A 17,335-nucleotide genomic window follows, 5' to 3' on the forward strand; every position below is an offset into this window, starting at 1 on the left:
CTTTGAAGCCTTTTTTCTCAGTTTGCCGTTTTCAGAGTTACTGCGTTCTAAGATTGTAGGGCAGTATAGAGAAGTTAATTTTCAATGTCTATGACAGCGTGCCAGAGGAGGTTAAGGGGCTATCCTATAGGCCACGGCTCTCGGATATAAGGGTAACTAAGGATGCTGTCAGACTGGTTATTCAATTTTGGTTGACGCTATTGGAAATCTTACATGTATTTGAAGCAAATCGCTTAAAACATGCATTCATGCGTCATGAATGATTTCCCTCTGTTGTATTCTGAACTCTCTCTTTGTGTGCCTTGATGTGTGCCTTGATGTAGAGCTCAGCACAGTCTGCAGTGGAACACAGTGACCAGATGTTTGATGACATCATTCGCTCTGTTGAGAGAAGGCGCTCTGAGATGACAGAGCTGATCAGAGCTCAGGAGAAGGCTGAGGTGAATCATGCTGAACGACTCCTGAAACGACTGGAGCAGGAGATCTCTGACCTAAAGAATAGAGTTGCTGAGATGGAGAAGCTTTCGCGCACACAAGATCACATCCATTTCCTCAAGGTGACTATGTGAACTATATTTGCAACGGCAGTATATCACAACATAAATGCTCCTTCATTTGTAGGATGCTGGTTGTGTATACAGTATACATTGTAGCGGTTAAGATTACTCACAACATTCAATAGCAACTTGAAGTAACTAAATTCTACTCTCTTTCATTCGTTTTATGTTACACATATGTGTATTTTTCCCAACAGAATGTAAGCTCCATCACCAATATTCCTCACACTGCAATATCAGCCTCCATGACCCTCGGCAACTCCTCCTTTGAGCCGGTGAAAACATCTGTCTCTTCACTGAAGACGCAACTGGGGGAGAAATTGGATTCGACCTTCAAACAGGAAGCAATCAACATATCAGCAGCAGGTCAGACAAACATATAAGTTACACAAACATCTTCAACAGCCTTGTTGAAAAGCAAGACTTGAGTCAGGATTACTAACACATTTTTCTTCTGCATCTCAAAACAGTGGCAACTGTGCAGATGTTGCAAGGTATAGACTGTGAGTCTTCATACATGCAATCAAGAATCCACACACACACACACACACACACACACACACACACACACACACACACACACACACACACACACACACACACACACACACACAAAATATGTGTTCCCATGCATTTGTATGATTATCCAATAAAAAAGCAGCACCTTGTCATACATGTAATATGATTGGCTGTCTCTGTCTTGATTTCCAGACACTGATCCTGAACTCCCATTCAGAAGAACAGACAGCAAACGCCTGCCACCACTCAGTAAGTCATTACCAAGACACTTTGTCAGCAGCCACAGGCTTACATTTAGAGATGCTGCCACTGCTCTGATTAGAGCGTGTTATTTTGAAGCTCCAGTAGTTCAGATTCATTCAGGTTTGTATTGTGAGTTCAGTTCACACATGGTTGTGTTCACACAGGTCCATTTGAACCAAAGTTAAATTATTTACACTTATCAGGAACTTTTAAACAAAGAGACTTAAAATAGCATATATGGCATGATGAAAATGAAAACTTGCCATTGATACATTTGTAGAGATCGCTGCATGACACACAGGTCCATTTACACTTGATTGCAAATATAATAGATAACCTACATTTTTATTTTCCCATAATGATGCAAAGTGTCGGTTGTTAATGACCGACGTCAAATAGAGATTGTAGGCTACATTTCTCACCTGCATCATGCACCATTACCCAGCTATACGTAGGGCACATACGGCATCACTTAACATCTTTAGTACCAGATGCTTTCCCACAAAATAATACAGTAGATATTGATGAAATTGTTTTCAGCTGAGGACTCAAACTGTCACGTTACTATGTCATAATTATTTCCATGTTTTAATGCAGGTAGAGGTGATTGCTGTGTTTAATGATGATTCAGGTAGAGGCTAATGTCATACTTCCTGTCTCAGTGTCTGAAGTGCAGGCTGCTATTACTGAACCAGCGACCAGGGAGGACTTCTTACAGTGTAAGGAGAAACACACACACACACACACACACACGTGCACGTGCCACAGCTAAAAATCGTATTTTTCGGTAGATAGCATCTGAGCTTTCAGCAGATAGGTAAATATATAAAGTGATTAATATACTGTACGTATATTCTTGCTTTTTATCATATTAGATTACCACCACATCACACTGGATCCAAACACTGCAAACAGAAGGCTCCGTTTGTCTGAGGGGAACAGGAAGGTGGAGGCGGGGGGTGCTGTCCAGTCATATCCAGAGAAATTTGAAGGCAGTTGGCAGGTGCTGTGTAAAGAGGGTGTGTCTGGACGCTGCTACTGAGAAGTTGAGTGGAGTGGTGAGTGGGTTAATATAGCTGTGGCATATAAAACAAAAAACAGGAAAGGGTACTGGGATGACAGCTGGTTTGGGAACAATGAACAGTCATGGAGACTTACTGCCGACCCCAAAAATACATGTCCGCCATAATTGTGAAACCACTTAACTCCCTCTAGTGGCCAGCTCCAGAGTAGGAGTGTATGTGGACCACAGGGCAGGCACTCTGGCCTTCTACAGCATCTCTGACACCATGATGACACTCCTGCACAAAGTCCAGACCACATTCTCTCACACACTTTACCCGGGGTTTGCATTAACAAATGGATCATCAGTGAAGCTCTTGTGACTCACGTGCATGTAGCACACCTGGAGTCTGTGGATCCATGTGTTTTGTTACATGCACAGACATCACACATCTCATCACCAAGAATTAGGTCCGGGGGACATGCCAAAAACATGGTCATGGTAATGTTTTTGTATTGGCCAGTACTGGCCATGATTAGTACTTGGCAATAGATTAGAAGTTTAAATACAAATTGCCTGTAATTGTCAGTTCCATTATGTGCATTGTATGTATGTAGATTGGGAAGCCTGGTCTTCTACAGAATCTCTCTGACACAATGACCGTCCTGAACAGAGTTCACCTCTACCGTACAGACTCCGTCCACACTATGTTCAATAATCGGACACAAAGTCTACCTGGATTTACCCATCACACACATTAATTTGGTTGCATGTTTCATGGTGAAGTTACTCTCTAACTGTGTAAAACTCAGGTGGAAAGTTGATTATGAAAACAAGATGAGTGAAATCTGACACAAAAATTACCCTGCATTACGAATAAATGTCCCATCATAGCACTGTTTAAATGCACATTTTCTATGTTACGTAAATGTATATAGGTAGTGACCTTTATAAGCTGGGCAGGTGGTGGGTGATGTCAATAGAAAATGTGTTTTTCCATATTATACCAAATAGGCATAGAATGTGGGCGTTTGTTTAAAATTGTGCTGTAACTGCACATAGCCTATTTGCAGAATCAATAACTTGGTTGATATAAGTTGATATAAGTTTTCTACATGATTGTACCCCTTTTCTGTTTCTGTAGCATATTGTACGAAATATGTGGTTCAATGACAAATGGATTTAGTTTGATTTGTATACAGTAGCCACAGTGTTTGTTATGTTATCTGCAGGTGAGGGATTGTGGTAAATAAAGTCTCAATTTAGTGTAACACTTCAAATATCTATGTTGTGAATACTGACTTGTGATGATGAGACTTAGAGTACAGGCTGTATGAGGACTAAACAACTTTTACCAGTAACAACAAAACTTCCCCAGAAAAATGGGTAAAAACATGTGGGGTCCAGGATTTGGGCCCCACAAGAGCTAGGGCCCCAGCATGTGGGTGTGCTCCAACAGCAGTACACTGTTTCACACTTGTTCCATCAACTGTCAGCAGGGGGCAGCATTACTCCACTATTGAAACTGTTTTTTCAGGAAGCATTTCACCTAAAACGAAAGTGAAGGGAAATTGTTGCTAGACAGGTTTTCGACGTCGCCGTGAGCAGCTGAGGAAAAATGGCTAAAGCAATGTCAAGTAAGCAAGATATTTTTATGTGTTCTATTTGCTTGGATCTACTGAAGGATCCAGTGACTCTTCACTGTGGACACAATTACTGTTCGGGCTGCATTAACGGCTGTTGGGATCAGGAAGATCAGAAGGGAGTCTACAGCTGTCCCCAGTGTAGACACACATTCACTTCTAGGCCAGTTTTGAAACGGAATTATATGGTTGCCGAACTTGTGGAAGAAATGAGAAAGACCAGACCTACAATTGAACCTGCTCCCGCTGACCATGGAGATGTGGAGTGTGATGTTTGTGCCTCCGGGACAAAACTCAAGGCTGTGAAGTCCTGTCTGGATTGTCTGCTGTCATATTGTGAAACTCACTTTAAAGCTCACAATGACCTTAACCCGGGTAGAAGTCATTCGCTAATCGACGCCACTGGCCAGCTACAGGAAAGGATTTGCTCCATTCATAAGAAAGCTCTTGACATATTTTGCCGTACTGATCAGAGTTGTATTTGTTATTTTTGTCTGATGGAGGAGCATAAAGGCCATGACACCGTCTCAGCTGCAACGGAGTGGAGCAAGAAAAAGGTAAGACCTGCAACACTCCACATATTTTCTTTTGCATTATATTGTTTAAATGCACTGAGAATTTCCTGTTAGGCCTACTTGACTTTGACTCCACCGAGGATCCTGGAGAGACTAGAGTCACCTATTTCATCAGGTGATAGGCCTATGTTTCACCTAGTTAGTCCTGCATTGGTAACCATATGGCTATGCAGGAATATCATGTCTAGGGGGGGCTACTTTACACAGGACTAAAAAAGCAGGTAGCTACAGTAGGCCTATCACCTTATAATGGTCAGATTTTATCCTCCTTTATTATCAAAGACACAGATGTGTTCGCCAATGCCGTTTCATAAGCCATAGACAGGTACCTATAGTATGACAGGAGGACAGGACTCGCAATTTGCAATGAGCCTTAAAGGGGCACTGAGTGCGTATTACATACAGCCCTATCTCACGCCTTTCGTAAAGTCTATGCGAAAAAAATAGATTAATTTTCGTGGTGCATTCACGTTATTGCCCGTTTTTCGTGGTAGGGCAACGAAACGCTGCCTATTCACTTGAATTGCCCCACTGCTGCTATGGTTATCCAAGCGTCTGCAGGGGCGGGGAGGGGGTGCTGACAGAACACTGCTGATACACTCGGGACTCACTAATTCGACGCCCTTTCGGTACTTACGCCTTATGTCCCCTAAACCTAAACCTAACCCTAACCCTAACCTTAACCCTACTTAACCCTAAACCTAACCCTAACCCTAACCTTGACCCTAAACCTAACCCTAAATTGCTTGTTTGAAATGTTTGATTACCATGTGACGGTAGGCTACCGAAAGGGCATCAAACTAGTGGGTCGCTAGGCAACAGTCGGGCAATTCAAGTGAATAGGCAGCGTTTCGTTGCCCTACCACGAAAAACGGGCAATAACGTGAATGCACCACGAAAATTAATCTATTTTTTTCGTGAATACTTCACGAAATGAGTGAGATACGGTTGGAGCTACAGTATGCACTCACTGTGCAGGAAATGGTCAAAAAGGGTACTGCAACTATGCTGCTCATTGAAACAGGGCTATTGCCAAATGTGATCTTTCCATGAAAGTTTAGTAAGTAATAAACTAATAGGCTATTTTCTAGTATGGCCCAATACAGTCATTTTTGCAGCTAAAAATGTCTATTTCTGGAAATTAAAAATGGCAGACCATGGAGAAGATCCATGAAAAGGGTAATTTTCCCAGTCATAATGAATACTTAGAATTTGATGGTGGTGGTAAGTACTCATGAAAAACATTAGTGAATGGGCATGAATTCTGGAAATAAACAACTAAACATCTTACACAGTGTCCCTTTAACCCCTTAGCGCAGCACTATGGCTCTCTGTAATGTCATAGCAATGTTGTTATGATGTAGTTTAGCATTTTCAACAAGTGAATAGGGTCACCGGCGACCCCAGCTGCAGTAAGAGGCTACTGAAAAGTATTTTTTTTCTCCAAGTAGATGTTAACCATGTGGTCAATTTTAACCATAGTTGTTAACAACAGCGATGTGCACAATTACCCTTAATGACATTTTTAATACAAACAAAAATTGTGCTAAGGGGTCCTTTTACCCGACTAGTGGAGTATTCAGACATGCAAAGTTCACATATAAATTCCCCACCATTTTCATTGGAACACTCAACGTGCGACCACTTCTGTTCTGACAGCTCTCACACTGGATCCACCCCCCCCCCCCCTTACTGAAAAAGCTCCTCGCTATATAAACATACTTTTTTTTTTCAAACAAAGTTTTTTAGTGTTTAACACAAACTCGGCATCATCATTTGATTTGGCCTTTCCCTTCTTATTTTGTGGTCCTTTGACTCTTTCGCCTCTTGTCACCATGACCTGGAGCATCTTCTGGTATGGGGATGAGGTCAGGACAGCTGCTGTCTCGGGCATCCTCTTCTGGGCCCCCTTTGCTAGGACGGGCTGAGGAGATATCCTTTTTAGGATGGCTGCATCTTGTGGGAACCCCGTAAACAGCAACACAAAACATTACTATTTTGGGTAGAAATACAGTAATTGCAGTAATTACAAGTTGTTGCTTTTAAGTTGTTTGACTATATCCACATCAATAAACAAGTTATGATCAGGTTTTTGGAGTAACTGGTTTATTCAAGTGCTCGTGTAAACTGAATAAACTGTTTAAAATAATCTTTATTGCACTTATCGATTTATGAGAAATCTGATTCACACAGGTGGGTTTTTGGCTAATAAACTGATTTCTCAAGACATTTATTCAGCATAATCAGGTTATTATCAGGTTATTGCATTTTAGAATGATACGTAGCCAATCACATGCCTTGAATTTTAGCTTTGTGTCACACACTTGAGTGGAACACATGTAACCGAAAGACTGCATGTAAACGACAACAAACCATTTACTACAATAATCCCATTATTGTTGTAATGTAAACAGGTTCAATGATATCATTGATCATGGGGGTGATTATGAAACCCCTCTTATATAAACATATATGAAACGATATTGAGTGCTGTTTGTACTTTCTTTGGCGATTTGTTTTCTAATTTTCTTTTATGATTATAACTTATACACTGTATAGGCCTACGTAAGCTATAATATTATCTTAATGTAGGCTAAGCCCAGCAAAACAAATACTTGGTGTATGTAAATTGTGCAACAGGTCTATTTACTGTGTGGTTTCACAGGAGACTGATGTGATGTTGTGAATCAATTTAAACAGGAAGAATTGGGTGAGATCCAGATGAGATGCCAGCAGACAATCCAGAAGAGGGAGAAGGAGGTTCAGGAGCTGAGGAGAGCAGTTGAGACTCTGAAGGTGAGTCAACCAAGAAGGACACAAACTGAAAAGTACAACCTTGTGGACAAAAAAAAACATTGACCATGAAGTAGATGGCTTTGGACTGCACTGCTACTATGCAGCAAACAGATGTGGGCAGAGTTTTCTTTCGTAAATTATGCATTTATGCTCCACAAAATAGACTGCAAAGACCACTAATTATGTTCTTCTGTGTTCATGGCTTCTGTTTGTGTGCCTCCTGATAGAGCTCAGCACAGTCTGCAGTGGAACACAGTGACAAGATGTTTGATGACGTCATTCGCTCTGTTGAGAGAAGGCGCTCTGAGGTGACCGAGCTGATCAGAGCTCAGGAGAAGGCTGAGGTGAGTCGAGCTGAAGGACTCCTGAAGGATCTTGAAGAGGAGATCTCTGAGCTGAAGAAGAGAGTAGCTGAGATGGAGCAGCTTTCACACACACAGGATCCCATCCATTTCCTCAAGGTGACTGTCACGTTACATTACAATGTCATCAAATGATTGAAGTACAAAGTACCATATATCCCAACATTAAGTGAACGTTTTGTTTACACAAATAGGCCAAGTATGCACATGTATTCACAATATTTTTCAAAATGTGTGTGTGTAACACTAGGTTCAAACACCAGTAAGTTATTGACAACAAAGAGCAAGGACACAGTTTCAAATTAATTGAGGTTTTATTAAATCACAAAACACAGAAGACAAAAGGGAGGATTGGAGTGGTAGCTGCTCACCAACAGGTAACACTGCAAACAGGGAACACTACAAATCATATAAACCATTACATGTTCACTGCAAAGACACACACAGTAGTTTGGTGAGTAAAGGGTTAAAAGCACTACAAACTCAGACTAAAACCAACACATGCGTTTGGCCTGTGTCGAACAGCTAAACTCCTTACCCCAGCCAGTGGCCTACAATGAATGAGCTTAAAACCATACTAGTTAAATACAAATGACTTTATTTAATTTAGCAAACAATACAGTATCTAAAAAGCATAACATCAACACACGTTACCAAATCCCAAAAGACAACCTATGCTGGACCGCAGGCTGGAGTATTGGTGGCGCACAGTGCCCCAGTACAGGTTGGCCACCTTGTCTGAGACAAACAAAGAACAATCAAATAGGACACACACAACAATCATACACCAATCACACATTGTAACTGCACTTGACAACTCTAAATGGACCCAAGTCACCAGGTTGCACAGCCTAGCTACTGGAGATCAAGTAAGTTAATCAGGTGAGTTAAATAGTTACGTTACATTACACGCATACACACACAACAACAACAACAACAACAAAGACCTGGGGTCCGTTTCTCGATTCTTGTCGTTGCTAACCGTCTTTAGACCATCTTGAGACCGTCTTACCATTCCCTTGGATTTAGTGGTGAGCGTCGCTGTTGAGAGAGAGTTGAGTCGCTCTTACGAAGGACGTTGCTACCGTCGTTAGCAAAGACGCTTTCGAGATACGGACCCCTGCGCGCCACCAACCTTACCCCCTCAACAAAGGAGACCAAAGAGATCCTGGCACCTGCAAATTCCTGTTTTTAAAGGGAGTCGTCATTTCAGTCCAGGCACTTCCTGTCCTCCAGCGCCACAGCTCCCCTATTGTCCTGGCCCAGTCATTACACCCACCCACAAAATGCTCGGCACCTTTTGTTAGAAAAACTGCAATATGTTTGCCCCTCACCTGTAACAATGTATACAAACTGTGTTCTAAAACCCCAAATGTTTGCTCTAAACCAGAACCCAACTGCTTTTAATGGACTGAATGCAACTCGAACTGTTGATATAGTGGAAGTAGGATGTTGCTTTGACTCATATCTAGAAGAAACGTTTTGTGAGAAACTAATGAAGTATCAACCACTTGTGCAGGAAATCACTGTGATGGGCTACAAATGCCAATATATAGTGCTTGTATTTGGAAGTTTGGGCCACTTGCATAGACCGGCCACTAGGGGACTAAGGATGCTTGGCTTCCCAAAAATGAATGCAAAAACCTTGCTTAAATATTGTTCAATATCATCAATAATTGGTAGTAGACACATATGGAGAAGAAGGTGCTGTGTATATCCTTGAGACTTATACCCCACGGATTATTGATCACTGTGGTGACACTTATCTAGTTCATGCCTGAGTATCTTTGCAACTGATAAATTTGTGTCTATGGAAACTCAATTTTGAATTGTGGGCACAAATAAAGAAGTGAACTATGTGTGTGTGTGTGTGTGTGTGTGTGTGTGTGTGTGTGTGTGTGTGTGTGTGTGTGTGTGTGTGTGTGTGTGTGTGTGTGTGTGTGTGTGTGTGTCTCTACAGAATGCCGGATCCACCTGTGATATTCCTGACAGTACAATTCCAACCAACATGACCCTCAGCCACCCTTACCTCTCATTTGAGCCGGTGAAAACATCTGTCTCTGAAATGAAGGAGAAATTAGAGTCAATCCTCGAGCAGGAGACTGTCAACATATCTACTACAGGTTAGACTTGTGAAGTGTGTTGTCATTGAAGATCTAATTCCAAAGTGACTGTTTAAAAAACATTAAAAGTCAGTGGTGTGGTGAGAATATACAGTATATAATCCCTAATTACTTAAAAACAACAGCAAATAAATATAAAATAAAAGCAGTTTAAAGTAAAAACTAGTTGAGAGCATAGAAAACAAAAACAACTGAATTTAAAAGCAACAACAGATTGCATAAATAAATAATCCCGATACAAAGGCTAAAAATAGGCAAGAGTTTAAAAATGTGTTTTTTGTTGCCTCCCAGTGTAATTGAAAAAACTGCCAACAGTAACCTCATTTAGTAAACAGTTAAAATCATGGCTACTGGAATATCAATGCTGTCAGCATAATGTAACATAGTTAGTACTGGCAGCTGTTTTTCAACTTATTTGGGTATTGTATTTTGTAATTGTATTTTGTATTATTTATCTCGCGACCTCTTACACGCTTCACTCTCAGAGAACCCGAATGTAATTTTTTACAAGAGCGTCCCAAACAAGTGTCATGGGAAACACTTCGCATACTAAAGATTTGCTTTACATACCGCCAGATACAAATTCAACTGCTGGCATTCTGTGATGAAAATGAGCTTAGTTCAACAGCATTTTTTCATGACGGTGTAGATTTTTAGACAGGCGTGCCTCGGGCACCGCACAAACTACGTAATCCTACATTGTGCCCGTTTAATGGAATGGGCAGTCCTAATATGAAGGGGGAGAGCGTTCTCTCTCTTGGGGACATGACATAAAAAAGATGACTCGCCCATCTTCTTTGTTGAGAGGATGGGAAATGTCCTTAATATGAGCTTGTTGTGTTAACTGTAGACTACTCGTATACAAACCCCAACTCCGATGAAGTTGGGACGTTTGGTAAACAGTGAATAAAATCAAAATGCTATCATTTTCAAAACATTCAATCTATTCATTAGATGGAGAATAGTGAAAAGACAACATATTAATTGTTAAAACCGAGAAAAAATATTGTTTTGGGGGACATATGTACTCATTTCTAATTTGATAAATCCAACACGTCTCAAAAGAGTTGGGACGGGGATCAGTGAAAGTTAGTAAACATCCAAATAAGATAAAACAACAAAGAAGAACAGTTCGAATGAATTGTACTGACGGACAATATAGGTGTCCAGGTATAAGATCATCACAGAGAGGCTGAGTCACTCAGAATTAAAGATGCAAAGGGAATAATTACCATAGTTATTACATACATTTTTGAATTCCCTTTGATTTACCACGATTGAGTGTATATAAGACATATTTTTGTTAATAAAATCATTGTATAGGTTCATGACATCATGAAATATATATTGGCTGTAGTCTCACTCTAGCACTCCAGGAATTAGAGCTATTGAAAATTGACCATATTAAGAATGCTTAATGCATGAAAATGATACAGGGGTGTAACATTCTCCTAAGCACCTGAGCTAACTTGAAATAGACCCAGAAGACATGGGAAACTGTCCTTTGCTTACAGAAGTCAGCAGAAGTTGTAGAAGTCCATTCTTTTTGACAATAATAGAGCATTGCACATCCTGTGCTACAGTGAAAATGGACCATCCAACTTGTGTTAGTGCTAGCTTCAAAAGTCAGCCTCCATGATGGCATGCGGGTGCAGTAGTGCATTGGTTAAGATGTTCTCACTCATCTGTAGAGTTAAATACAGTGCTGAATGGTATAAATGGGTTTTAAACAGCATGAAAAGCCACTCATGCATTATATTTTGAAGGGAGATCTTCGATTACTGCCACATAGTAAGGTCAAATTGCATTCTCTACTATGTTTTAACAGTTTGGCTCCATCATAAGGACCAGCAGGTGATAAAATGGTGGGTTTTTGGTCAAGACCTGTCGCACTGTAAGCACTACAGAAAGGAAAACACTGCAAAACATGACAAGGAATACACCCACCATTTAAGCTGGTGAAATCATGTCCAAGATAGGAATTAACACTGTTTTTTATATAAAATCATCTCATCGGTTAATGTATTTAACTGTTAAGTGTCTTTTGTTTTGTTTTTAGTCTTCCTCGACATTTGCTGCCATTTATTGTCCCCGTCCCAACTCTTTTGAGACGTGTTGGATTTATCAAATTAGAAATGAGTACATATGTCCCCCAAAACAGTTTTAACGGTTTTAACACTTAATATGTTGTCTTTTCACTATTCTCCATCTAATGAATAGATTGAATGTTTTGAAAATGATAGCATTTTGATTTTATTCACTGTTTACCAAACGTCCCAACTTCATCGGAGTTGGGGTTTGTACATGGGTTTGCCATGTTTGTAAACACAATGTTTTGAGGAGGGGCAAGACACTGACAGTCAACCACATGAGCTATTTTTTTTGACTGACAGCGGTTTCCAACAATCAGAGGTTGAGTTGTGCGCAGCTAGTTTGGCGCAGACAGGGGGAAACAAAAAATTAGAACCCATGTAAACATTTGCAAAGATGTAGGTGTAGCAGTAGAGTCCGCTTCCTCCTTGAGCATGGTTGACACTTAGGTGAAGCCCCCATGTAGTACAAAGCTTGTGAGAAATGCCATTCAGTTGTGAAAAATCCCGAGTTGGTTTGGGTCTTTGTCCATGCTATTTTGAGAATTAAATGAGCAAAACCAGTGGGGACTGCTGATTGTTGTGATGATAATTTGCATGCAGTTATTGTGGCTCATGTCATATTTTCTGTCTCAGTGTCTGGAGTACAGGCTGTTATGACTGAACCAGTGACCAGAGAGGACTTCTTACAGTGTAAGAAATATGACAACCAGAGAGAGAGAGAGAGAGAGAGAGAGAGAGAGAGAGAGAGAGAGAGAGAGAGAGAGAGAGAGAAACCTGATCTGTCAATATATAACATCAGATTTCTTTGCTAATAAATATGTTTCTTCTCTTGCATTAGATTACTGTCAGTTCACACTGGATCCAAACACTGCACACAGAAAACTCCATCTGTCTGAGGGGAACAGGAGGGTGGAGATGAGGGTGGCCCCACAGTCATATCCAGATCATCCAGAGAGATTTAGTGACCGGAGTCAGGTGCTGTGTAGAGAAGGTGTGTCTGGACGCTGCTACTGGGAAGTTGAGTGGGGCGGCGCTGGGACTGCTATAGCAGTTTCATATAAAACCATAAGCAGGAAAGGAAACCAAGATCAGAGCTGGTTTGGAAAAAATTCTCAGTCCTGGAAACTTAGTGTCTACCCCAGAGAGGCAGTGTTCTATCACAACAATGTGGAAAGCTACCTCCCTCTAGTGGCCAGCCCCAGAGTAGGAGTGTATGTGGACCACAGGGCAGGGACTCTGGCCTTCTACAACATCTCTGACACCATGACACTCCTGCACAAAGTCCAGACCACATTCTCTCACACACTCTACCCTGGGTTTGGGTTTCTGGTGGGCTCCACAGCGAAGCTCTTGTAACTCACAGTGTATCTTGATTTTCCCGATCATCACTCACACATTAATACACAGAATGGAATGCTGAAATTGAACCGCACCTCTCTCATTTCGCTGGTATGCATCATCATAAAATTAGCCTGCCGGTAAACTGACGAGTGTCACTGAAGTAAAGTAGCCTACACGTAGTAAATAAACAATGTGGTTTCCAAGCAACAGCAGTACTCGTGGTGCAAACTGATTTTACGATTGCTGCGCAGAATCAAAGGAAAGGTGACTGGTGAGATAAAACAAAGAGCAGTCAAATGCAGATGTGTGTTCATTTCATATGCTATTGAAATCCTGGACAATTAATATTATAATGTTGGAGAGGGCTTTAAACTTATTGACTTATTGGTGAGACAGGAAATAATTTCCTTAGGGAAAAAAAACAAGATCAGATGTCACATGCCTCCCCTGCGAAGGTATGGAAAGTGTAGTCGGTAACACTTTATTTTAGGAATACATCTATTAGCACTAATACATACAATGTTAATGCCTGCATAAGTAACTTGTAAGGCATGTACTAAGCAAACACTAAGGCCTACTAGGTCCTTACTAAGGTTAAATTGGTAATAAATCCCTTATTGTGCATGAACAAGACATTTGTGAATACATGCCTAACAAATGTCTGATTTTGCTTTGTACATGCCTTACAAGTTACTTATACAGGGACATTGTATGTATTAGTGCTAATAGATGTGTCCCTAAAATAATGTGTTACCGTTTACTCTTATGCAAATCCGAAGTACATTTTTCCCCTTAGCCGCAGCGCCACCTGTAGACAGTCGAGCTGTTAGAATGGTATGCTGCACCTCTCTCATTCCACTGGTATGCATCATGGGGAAGTCAGTTTGTCTCTGTAAAACTCTGTGGAAGGTGGAATACGACAGACAAGACGACTGAAATCTGATATAAAATTAGCCTGCATTAAATGTCCTATGGCTGTTTCAGAGCATGTTTCTGTGCTTAAAATGATATGTTATAATATAGGTGGTGGCCTTTGTAAATTAGGCTGGTGGTGGATGTATGTATGTGGATGTATTATGTATGTACAGTATATGTGATTTTCCATATTACACATGGATTACACTGGTAGGCTGCAACACTGAATCAAGTCGTTGACAGTGAAAAATGGCTCTCCGATACTTACATACTGGGGATAAAATATTGGAATATATTTACTATACTATGTTTTCCACATGGTTGTAATCCCTCTGTTATTCCATTTATGATTTCATTTTTTATATATACAGCATATATTGTAATTTCTGATATTATGCATGCAGTTCAAAGACAAGTTCAGTGTGTTTCCTTTGATTTGAATACAGTGTGTCATATGTTAGCAGGTGATGGACTGGTTAATAAAGCTTTAATTTGTTTTTAAAAATCAGATATCTATCTCATGATGTATTGTGGACAGAGATATGTGATGGTGAGGGAACAGATTTCATAACAGGACAAAACAAATCTTCACAAATCCTCAATGTCACTTTCATGTGGCGCACAAAGGTTAAACATGAAGATTCAGGATACCACTGAACAGTGGGTGTAGGCCTACTGGAAGAGAGTTTTGAGCAAGTTGAGCAAGTGCCTTCCAGGAAGTGTTTCACCCAAAGAGCTAGGGGTGTTCAGACGTCTCAGTATGACTCAGCTACCAGTTTTTTTATGCTAATCAAGTTGGAACATGGGTTAATAGGCCAACAGTGCTCTATGCCAAACATATTTTTGTATAGGCCTACATACAGTAAATCTGTCCTGTTAGACCAACACTACCAAGCATAGCATACAGTATGTGAAGTGGCTTTTGTTTTACACAGCTTGGATAATCTATGTATTGTCTGTTCTGGTATAGTGCCCTGTCACGATTGCATGTTGGAACCTTAATTCTGTCACACATCAGGATATTCCACATTCTACGTACTCTCATAGAGTCACATGACCAGAGCAGAGAGGGTTTATTAGCTCGTTGGTTTCGACCACAAATGAAAGTAAGACTGTAAGGTACATCGTTGCCATTTTGGTCTTGGACATCTTATCGGGCAGTTGAGGAAAAATGGCAGTGATGATGTTAAGGAAACAAGATCTTTTCACGTGTTCTATTTGCTTGGGTCTACTGAAAGATCCAGTGACTCTCAGCTGTGGACACAATTACTGTTCAGGCTGCATTAACAGCCATTGGGACGGGGAAGACCAGAAGAGAGTGTATAGCTGTCCACAGTGTAGACAGACGTTCATTTCAAGGCCAGTTCTAAACAAGAATAATGTGATTGCCGAACTTGTGGAAGAGATTAGGAAGACTACAATGCAAGCTGATGTTCTTGCTGACCATGGAGATGTGCAGTGTGATGTTTGCTCTGAGACAAAACTCAAGGCTGTGAAGTCCTGTCTGGATTGTCTGTTGTCATACTGTGAAACACACTTTCAAGTTCACAATGATCTTAACAGGGGGAGAAATCACACAGTAATCGACGCCACTGGTCAGCTCGAGGAAAGGATTTGCTCTCGTCATAACAAGGCTCTTGAAGTGTTTTGTCATACTGATCACAGTCTTGTCTGCTATCTGTGCATGATTGACCTAGATAAAAGCCATGACACAAAGGGCAGTCATGGGTGAGCGGTTAGGGTGTCAGACTTGCATCCCAGAGGTTGCCGGTTCGACTCCCGACCCGCCAGGTTGGTGGGGGGAGTAATCAACCAGTGCTCTCCCCCATCCTCCTCCATGACTGAGGTACCCTGAGCATGGTACCGTCCCACCGCACTGCTCCCCATGGGGCGCCACTGAGGGCTGCCCCCTTGCACGGGTGAGGCATAAATGCAATTTCGTTGTATGCAGTGTTCACTTGTGTGCTGTGGAGTGCTGTGTCACAATGACAATGGGAGTTGGAGTTTCCCAATGGGCTTTCTTTCGGCTTTCAATCGCAGCTACAGCAGAGTGGAGCAATAAAAAGGTAAGGTCCCGACACTAGAAATCTTCGACACATTGTGTATAATATAGGATATGACTTTAACCCTGTAAAACCCAAATATAGAAAAACACCCCCCAAAAAATTTACAAATGTGGCCATTGCGCGCAGTGTTCTAACTCTACTAATGCAAAACATTTTTTTCATCCCATGACGGGTAAATCGTTTGCCATTGCAACAGCACACACGTTATTTACCTTCTAAAATGCCCCTGTGCTCTTGTATATATTGGTCAGCTTAAAATCAGAATACCAGAACACAAAACGGCAATTCGTACTAAGAACGCAACTTATGCCATGGCCAGGCACTACATGGAGGCAAACCATGGCTCCCCTGCGTCTCTTAAGATCAGTTTACCCCCTAGAGGTGGCGATATTGTCAATAAGTTGTTGTGCAGAGAGGCGTACTGGATTTATACAATGAACACACTTGAACCAAATGGCCTTAATGAAGAATTGAACTTATCTTGTTTTCTGTAGATTATTCTACTGCCCCCTCTTGAGATAATTGAGTCATTGTATGACGCACCCTTTGGGCGGTCCCCTTTGTGATTTTTCTTTGGGATATTATTTTGGTGCAATATGTATGTACATCCTTTCCCCCCCACTTTTCTTTTCTTGTGTTTGGCTTAATTTTGTTTTTGAATTTGTTTCTTTATCTTTGTTTTTTTTTGTTTTTGGAGTGCAGCCACTGTCATTGGCACCCTTGGGTGATTGCAGTCACCACAAATCCTTCTATTTTGCTTTATAAGTGTAATACACATTACTATACATGAGAATGTATGTTTTTCGTTTCCTTAGTATGTCCAGTACGAGTGAAGACATTTACAATAAAACTGACTTTATATCTTTGACTTTGATGTAGACATATGTATACAAATATTTTTTTAAGCACTGCAACTGGGATCTGTAATGATGATGATGATCTCATTGTTTTGGCTAATGTCATATTTTCTGTCTCAGTGTCTGAAGTGCAGGCAATTATTACTGAACCTGAACCAGTGATAAGAGAGGACTTCTTACAGTGTAAGAATACACACACACACACACACACACACACACACACACACACACACACACACACA

At 40.9% G+C, this 17,335-nt stretch overlaps 2 protein-coding genes across 2 annotated transcripts; both read left to right on the plus strand.

The window, feature by feature from the left end:
- Window positions 1-3,882: 3,882 nt before the first annotated feature.
- On the plus strand, window positions 3,883-13,718 carry LOC134447345 (tripartite motif-containing protein 16-like). Its single transcript, XM_063196773.1, has 6 exons — window positions 3,883-4,522; window positions 7,241-7,336; window positions 7,564-7,797; window positions 9,659-9,821; window positions 12,548-12,604; window positions 12,753-13,718. The coding sequence occupies exons 1-6, from the start codon at window positions 3,941-3,943 to the stop codon at window positions 13,268-13,270; spliced, it is 1,650 nt and encodes a 549-aa protein (XP_063052843.1). The 5' UTR covers window positions 3,883-3,940; the 3' UTR covers window positions 13,271-13,718.
- A 320-nt stretch (window positions 13,719-14,038) lies between these two features.
- LOC134447493 (E3 ubiquitin/ISG15 ligase TRIM25-like) lies at window positions 14,039-16,049 on the plus strand. Its single transcript, XM_063196977.1, has one exon. It carries the CDS (start codon window positions 15,342-15,344, stop codon window positions 15,900-15,902), a length of 561 nt encoding a protein of 186 aa, XP_063053047.1. The 5' UTR covers window positions 14,039-15,341; the 3' UTR covers window positions 15,903-16,049.
- Window positions 16,050-17,335: the final 1,286 nt, after the last annotated feature.

This window comes from Engraulis encrasicolus, chromosome 1 (assembly GCF_034702125.1).
Source record: "Engraulis encrasicolus isolate BLACKSEA-1 chromosome 1, IST_EnEncr_1.0, whole genome shotgun sequence".
Classification (NCBI taxonomy): domain Eukaryota; kingdom Metazoa; phylum Chordata; class Actinopteri; order Clupeiformes; family Engraulidae; genus Engraulis; species Engraulis encrasicolus.

Excerpts from the sequence above, each read along its gene's own strand:
- LOC134447493 (XM_063196977.1), top strand. The coding sequence starts at position 15,342 with ATGGCAGTGATGATGTTAAGGAAACAAGATCTTTTCACGTGTTCTATT.
- LOC134447345 (XM_063196773.1), top strand. The coding sequence starts at position 3,941 with ATGGCTAAAGCAATGTCAAGTAAGCAAGATATTTTTATGTGTTCTATT. Across the intron at positions 7,337-7,563 it reads GAGCAGTTGAGACTCTGAAG|AGCTCAGCACAGTCTGCAGT; the intron begins GTGAGTCAACCA and ends GCCTCCTGATAG. Across the intron at positions 12,605-12,752 it reads CAGAGAGGACTTCTTACAGT|ATTACTGTCAGTTCACACTG; the intron begins GTAAGAAATATG and ends CTCTTGCATTAG.